The sequence below is a fragment of the Poecilia formosa genome, unplaced genomic scaffold, assembly GCF_000485575.1.
Source record: "Poecilia formosa unplaced genomic scaffold, Poecilia_formosa-5.1.2 Scaffold1278, whole genome shotgun sequence".
NCBI classification, from domain to species: domain Eukaryota; kingdom Metazoa; phylum Chordata; class Actinopteri; order Cyprinodontiformes; family Poeciliidae; genus Poecilia; species Poecilia formosa.
The window spans coordinates 9,728-16,788 of NW_006801217.1; the positions used below are offsets into that span (position 1 = coordinate 9,728).

The 7,061-nt window shown below is 44.0% G+C and overlaps 1 protein-coding gene and 2 non-coding genes across 3 annotated transcripts; 1 reads left to right on the forward strand and 2 right to left on the reverse strand.

Annotated features, from left to right (window-relative positions):
* The first annotated feature begins 877 nt into the window (after nucleotides 1-877).
* On the forward strand, nucleotides 878-949 carry trnae-cuc (transfer RNA glutamic acid (anticodon CUC)). Its single transcript has one exon. It is a non-coding gene; the product is annotated as a tRNA-Glu (tRNA).
* A 578-nt stretch (nucleotides 950-1,527) lies between these two features.
* Nucleotides 1,528-1,615, reverse strand: trnay-gua (transfer RNA tyrosine (anticodon GUA)). Its single transcript is given in 2 exon segments — nucleotides 1,528-1,563; nucleotides 1,579-1,615. It is a non-coding gene; the product is annotated as a tRNA-Tyr (tRNA).
* Nucleotides 1,616-2,295: 680 nt separating this feature from the next.
* Nucleotides 2,296-7,019, reverse strand: LOC103132752 (E3 ubiquitin-protein ligase DTX4-like). The gene is made up of 9 exons (XM_016667567.1): nucleotides 6,710-7,019; nucleotides 6,570-6,631; nucleotides 6,329-6,490; nucleotides 5,523-5,584; nucleotides 5,274-5,440; nucleotides 5,035-5,188; nucleotides 4,874-4,963; nucleotides 4,192-4,290; nucleotides 2,296-4,109 (listed from the first exon to the last, which is right to left on the reverse strand). The coding sequence occupies exons 1-9, from the start codon at nucleotides 6,739-6,741 to the stop codon at nucleotides 3,978-3,980; spliced, it is 960 nt and encodes a 319-aa protein (XP_016523053.1). The 5' UTR covers nucleotides 6,742-7,019; the 3' UTR covers nucleotides 2,296-3,977.
* Between the last annotated feature and the right edge of the window lie 42 nt (nucleotides 7,020-7,061).

Genomic DNA, 7,061 nt, shown 5'->3' on the forward strand with positions numbered 1-7,061 from the left:
TTACCTAAAACCTATCATAATGGTTACGCTTCTGGAAGTAGTTCTTTGGAACAGATCTTTCAGTCATGGTTGCATCTTTGCTCGATTATTCTGTATTTATTTGTTCAGTTGTATTCTTGCCACTTGCTCAATAAAGCTTTAAATGAAAAAGAGAATTGGAAATTTTGTTCAACTAAAAGTTTACAAAACGGCCAACTACATAAACGCTTTAGAATTTATCCATAAAAATGAATTTAGGGGAAGCTTGTGACATCACAATAAAATAAAGTATCCTCTGGGGGAAAAAGAGTTAACTACAGAGAATAAAACGTAGATCAATAAAATACAAATAAATTGTTTGTATTAGTATACGCACAAGGATGTCTTTTATGTATTTATTTTGTTTGTAAAAGTCCACGGGGTAAAATATCTGGGTCACAACTTTTACCCGAACTTCTAAACAGAGACACAGGTGTGACAGGAGGAGGCAGGTGCGCGGTGTGAGGAGACGCTGAACGTCGGACCGGTGCAGCTCCAGAATTTTAACCGGAGAAACATTATCTTGGGCTGTAGGGGGAATGCTTGACTCACGGCTGCAGGAATAAAAAGGACCTCTGGATGTAAAATAAAGGCCACACGGGGCAAGGACCGGACCGGATACCTGGAGCGATTTGGGCGAAGGACGCTCCAGGACTGAAGGAGGAGACGCCCGGGAATATAACCGCCGACCCGGTGGACAGCAGCGGTGGTGAATGTGCGGTAAAAGATGGTTTGGATGCAGATCTCCAAGGTTTAGCTGCACTACAGCTGGTATATATTGAGGAAAACTCAATCATCGTCCATTGAACATTGACTCACTCCACTATAAATTTCGATGACGTAACGGTTCGTTAAGCGCTCCCTGGTGGTCTAGTGGTTAGGATTCGGCGCTCTCACCGCCGCGGCCCGGGTTCGATTCCCGGTCAGGGAACAGTTATTTTCTCGTCGGTGGATAATTTTGTCTAAGTGGTGAGGAAATCATCGGAAGTTCCTTTAGCCATTTTCAATGTTTCTTCTTAACCCTCCTTAAAACGAGCAGCGTAAGGAAAGCATTTATTTATTTATTTTATGTGTTTATCAGGAGATCATACATACATTGATATTACATACATTTTGCAAAACTTACATGACTTCTCCGATTTTTAATTTTTTTCCCCCGTAGCGAACATAGATCACCGTACTGACAGGAAAGCATTTAAACAAATTAATCCATTGTTCTGTGCTTTAAAAAATGTGTTTCTTTCTAGCACTTTTCCATGAACAGTTCGTTGTTGTGCTTCATTTTTAGACATAGACAGTGTATTGTCATTCAATTGTACATTTAAAAATGTACAAATTGAAAGAAATGTCGTAGCAAGGCTCCAATAATAAGAAATAAATAAGCAATAATAAAAGTATATAGCAAAACCAGACTGCCTGAAACGCGAATAACTCCGAGGATAGCTTGCATGCTGCAGTCGTTAGGGTGAGGGTTAGTTAGTTAGGGTTATAAGTGACAAAAGAATTACCTCCTTCGAGCCGGATTCGAACCAGCGACCTAAGGATAACTGGCAGACGCCTCTACAGTCCTCCGCTCTACCAACTGAGCTATCGAAGGTAGCTTACTGGCTTCAGCACGCCGTGACGTATTTCACAGGGCAACTCAGTCCTCAGTTCAGCGTGTTGTATGTTTTCAGTTTAGTTTTACTTTTATTCCACGGTATCGATAGATGACAGGACACAGAAGTTTAAATTTCATTCATTCTTTATTTTTCTTATTGTATTAATCATTCATACTCCAGCAATTATTTATGCCATATTTACACTTTTTTTTGTTGTTTAACATGTTTTCATGCTTTCAAATCAGCACCCATGATCACGTCTCTCCTTCCACTACAAGATGCCACCGGTGGGCCGATAGTAATCCACACATTTACTGGTGAGGAGAGTTCAGTGGGGATGAGGCATGATGGTGGTTTAAACAAATTAAAAAGTAAATCACACCGTGAAGTTACAGAAGAAGATTAGGGCCACTGAAAAATAAAAACACAATTATGAAATTCACCCCAGAATGCTGAGAATGTTTTCCCCAAATTCTGAGATTACAATAAGAATCCTAAAATTAAAGACAAGTTTAAAGTCTAAATTAAACTCAGAATTCTGAGTTTATAGTTGGACTTCTGAGAAAAAAAGTAAATTATGTGTTTTTCCAGAGGCTGTAATCTTCTTCCGTATGAATCCCATCTGGCCTCACGCTGCACACGCTCAGAAGGAAACGTCGTGTTGTCTGAGCCAAAGAACAGGAAAACATTTATGACAAATGGAGGTGATTCTGGAAAAGTTTTTAAGACCAAGTTTAAATGCTTCCAGCATCACGACAGACACTGACAGCATGAATACACAGCTGCAGCTTTCAGTTAGAAAAACGTATTACAAGTCACACTCAGATAAAAGTCTACCATGAAATTCCTTTTCCAAAGAAAAGATGCAAATCAGCTTCATTTCTGTACAGAGAACAAAAGACGGCGTATTTAATAATACTGTCTTCGTAAACAAAAGGTAACATAAAAAACAGGATAATTAATACAAGATAAATGTACAAAATAAGAAAAAAGGCAATTTATTCTATAATAGTGTCAATAAAATGCTACTAAAAGCAAATATGTAGCTAAAAAATGTAATAAAGACGTTAAGAGTGGAGGGAGTACCATCATTAGGACAACCAGCATCAGGTAGAAGATGATGATGATGATGATGGTGATACCCAAATATAACCCGGATTCTTCTGACCTGGTCATTAACAGAACCTCACAGGTTCCAACAGCTGGGATAAAAAGTGCATCTACAAGTGTTCTCATTGGTCGAGCTTAAAACATGGCAGCCAATCAGAAGCAGTACACTATCTGTTGATACAAAGCTGCGTTCAATGTACCTCAGAGGAAAAGAGTCTGAATTTCTATCGTACCATTTTTGATCTTTACTCTGATGAACAGGTAAATATTTTATCTTCACCAAAAAAGATAAAATTAAAAGCTTCACACTTGTTCAGTTGCCAAATAAGGTCATAATTTATAGAAAAATGTCAGAACATCTTTAGTTTACTTTTTGTAATGGAGAAAAGCAGCTACTGGATGAAAATATACTTTAAATTTCTGTAGTAAACAATCAAACATGAGTAAAGTTCTGACATTGAATGCTAACAGAACCATTTGGAACCTCCTAACCTGGCAGTGAACGCACCGCCAGGTTTGGTTGAGTTCACCTCAACAGGACGAAGCATTCAATGACAGTCAGGACAAAACAGCGAACGCCGGTACCGACTGATATGACTAAGAACAATAAAAACATAAACGTAGTTGCGACCCGGAGGCTCAGTTCTTCCGGATCTTCACAGAACAATCATGAACATGGCGCTGCAGGATCTGACTCAAAGCGAAGAATGAAGTGATGAGGAAACGGTGAGGACCGCTTTGCTCCAGCTGCCCACCAGGGGGCGCCACCTCACCACAGCTTAACAAAGCCAGCCCATCTGTTGGTCCCTCTAGCACCTGAACGTACCACACAAGTTATTTCACTCTACTGCTATCCTAAGCTACATTCATACACCTTCTCTCTCTTCTTCCTCAACCTTCCCTCCTCTTCCTCCCTCTCTCCTCTTCTTCCTCCATCTTCTTCCTTCCAGTTTTTGCTGCATTTTACCAACTTTTTATTCGTTCATTCAGTAAAGTTAACTTGTTCCTGTTCTAGATGTTAGTACCCATTCATTCTCACTCTTGTTTAGTACCTAGACCCACAAGCTTCGTCTTCCTTCTCTTCCTCCTCCTCTTCCTCCCTCAACTACTCGTTTGATGCGCTGGTTTAAAAAATTTGGAGAAACTTGCATTGAAAGGCTAAGCCAGCGTTATAGTCTGAAGAACTCGGTTGCTGTCCTCCTCATCTCCTCCTAAGTGCTGGCAGAGAGTCTTCCTCCTCTTCCTCTCTCACTTCTCTACCAGTGCATCTTCCTCTGTGATGCCCTGAGCTCGGAGCTCCTCCAACACGTTGTCCAGGTGACCCGGGTCGGGGAATCCGTGGCCCGTCAGGTTGGACCCGAACTCAGTCTTGTGGTGGACCTGAAAGTGAAGAAACATCCCGTTGTTAGCGTGGTTAGCATGGTTAGCATGGTTAGCTTGGAGGTTTGAGCGGACTCCGCACCTCGTTCCAGATGACGGTGTCGGATTCTCCCGTGGTGCTGGACGTTCCGACGGAGAAGATCAGCCGGCGGTCCCACGCCACCAGCAGCAGCCTCAGAACCTGCAGACGGGTCGGAGGGAAGCCGTGTCAGCAGAACCGCCGTTACTGCCTCGTTTTTCAATCTGCAATCTGGAGATTCTTTGATTCTTCCGTCTTTCTGTTGTTTGGTTGTTAATTTGCTGCTGTGTTTGGATCATGGTTCTGCTGACGACCCAGTTTGGACCCACATTTAACATTTAATGAAAAACTTTATTTGTTCCAAAGGGAAACTAAATGTTGTTGGAAGTCATCCGAGTTTCTCTGCAGTCAGTCTTACAGCCAATCTGAAGAGGCCTCTGACTGAAGACTGTCGCTAACATGACCCTCATATCATGCTAACAGCTCAGTATCCAGGCAGCAGAGCAGATATCCCACAGCAACATGTCCTGGATGACATCATCAGCTGTTAGCTAGCTCCGCTAATCCACCGCCTTTCCTTCTGCTGTTCCTCCTTAAATCTCTTTCTGGCTGTTTGGTTTGAAACGTTAGAGTAGGGGATGATCTTTCTTTTCTCTCTGATCTTTTGATAGGCTAATCAGCAGCTTTGTTTCCATGGTAACGCATCATAAGCACCAGTGTAAATAAATGTTGCAGGCGTTGTTACCTTGCGCCCCTTCTCGCTGTCTGGGAGGTAGCAGTGTCGCGGGAAGCCTCTGGCAGTGAAGGGCTTCCCCGGGTTGGGGTGCTCTGGTCCCTGGAGGAAAAGCTTCCCGTTAGTGTCTGATGGCAGCGGGTCAGCAAGCAGAGCGCTCCGCGGGTCGGTACCTGAATCCCTGGCGGTATGTTGTAGATGATACGGATGCTCTTGCAGTCGGGGTGACCCGGTAAGGAGTGGGGGATGACGTGGTACTCCATCTTCCCGGCTGGCTGGTTGCCAGTCTTCACGCCGTAGATGGTCTTACAGGTGGGACACTGGAGGCTGAGACAGGAAGTCGGGTTATTTTCCCTCTCAGAGATCTTAGGCTTGTTTCTGGGCCTGGTTCTGGGCCTGGTACTGGACCGACCTGCCGTCCTTGTTGCCATTGTTGTACATCGCCACCAGACACTGGAAGTGGTACTGGTGTCCGCACTGGGTGAGGCGACCCACCGACTCTGCCTTGGAGACGGGTCCAACGCCCGGACCTTTGTACCCGGACGGGCCCCCAAGTGGCTCCATGCAGATGGTGCAGTCCTGGAAGAGACCCACAGAACCAACGTTAGTCTGCAGTATCTTCACAGATTCATCAGCAGTGACAGTCAGAGGCAGGACTCACCTCCTCTGGAGGACTTTTTACTTTCTGCAGGTATTTCTTCACAACCTCCTCTGGAGTTTTACCTGCAGAAACACAAGAAATGAAGAGGGAAAGTGTAAATCAAGCTTTTTTACAGATTTCACATAATTTAATGCAGAGGATTTGAAAAGATTGATGTTTCAACAGACTTCAACAGAAATATCAACACAGCTCACTAAATCACAGTATCATCAACAAATTCATTAATTTTACAAATTTAATTCCATGAAACATCCGTTTAGGCTCTTTACACACAGAGAGTTTTATATCAGTGAGCAATACTGAATATTTTTGGCATCAGACTGAAACTGACACTTCTAACAAAATATTTAAAAAACATAATATTTGTGTATATTTTCCTAAATGAACAAACTGCAAACAAAATTATCATTTGAGAGAAAACAAACAAAATCTTTTTGGGGGAAGAGATGAGAAACTATAATACAAAAATAAAACAAAATTAAGAGGGAATCTGAAACTAAAGTATGGCTTTTACCACACTATTATCGATCTGATACTGATATCAACTTGATATTGATATTATTGATCTGCCTACTTTTATGTTATATTATATAGATTATATACAAGTTTTTCTGTTCATTTCAATGATTACGACTTTCAGTTAAAGAAACCTTCAAACTTTTCTAACAGTTTTCCTTCCACTCAATTTTCCATTGAAATGCCTAGTTTCCACCAGAAAGTTCAGATGACGACAGAAAACATTTGAAGCACATGATGATGATGATGATGATGATGACCTGAGCAGCGGTTGCCAGGTTGGAGCTTACCTTTGCGGACCTGCTTCTTGGTGGTCTTCCTGCAGGAGTGGTTGAAGCCCGGTACCGGCTTGATGTCGCTCTTGCTGATGGGTGGGGGGTGCAGCACCAGCTTGGGCGGCCGGGTCAGGCACACGGGCAGCGCCGCGGCGCTCATCAGGATCCCGGTCATCCCTGGAACAGAGAGCAGAGCGGATGGGATCCGGCCCTCGGCTCGCTCTGCGATCCGATGAAACCAGCTGCTGGTTCTTACCGGCCAGCGCGGGGTGGACCGGGCTGGACCCGTTCAGGTTCTTCACCGGGACGGTGGGAACGCTGCGGGAGAAAACACACGGTGGTTAGTGAGGAGCATTCCCACTGCTCCCAGGCTGGTGGAGTCCAGAGGAAACTCACAGACAAACTCTGATGACCGTCATTCCCAACATCTAAAACCCGGTTCAACAGGCGGTGAGCCAGAAGCAACCGGGTCAACCGGACCGATCACCACGGAAACAGAACCGCTCACTCGTCTGATGAGAGCGACTTCCAGAGGCGTTTTCAGAGCTAATCCTGGGAGTTTCCATCGGCTCAGAGACGGACGTCAGCCAGAGGATTACCTGATCCGTCAGCAACACCGTCATCATCCTCAGAGAGCAGCCAGAGCGCACGTAGCACACAGACACGCTGTGGATCACTGTGTGTATCACACTGTGGATCACACTGTGTGGTTCACACTGTGGATCACACTGTGTGGATCACACTGTGG

Excerpts from the sequence above, each read along its gene's own strand:
- LOC103132752 (XM_016667567.1), bottom strand. The coding sequence starts at position 6,741 with ATGTTGGGAATGACGGTCATCAGAGTTTGTCT. Across the intron at positions 5,441-5,522 it reads TAAAAAGTCCTCCAGAGGAG|GACTGCACCATCTGCATGGA; the intron begins GTGAGTCCTGCC and ends GGTCTCTTCCAG. Across the intron at positions 4,110-4,191 it reads ACACCGTCATCTGGAACGAG|GTCCACCACAAGACTGAGTT; the intron begins GTGCGGAGTCCG and ends CTTCACTTTCAG.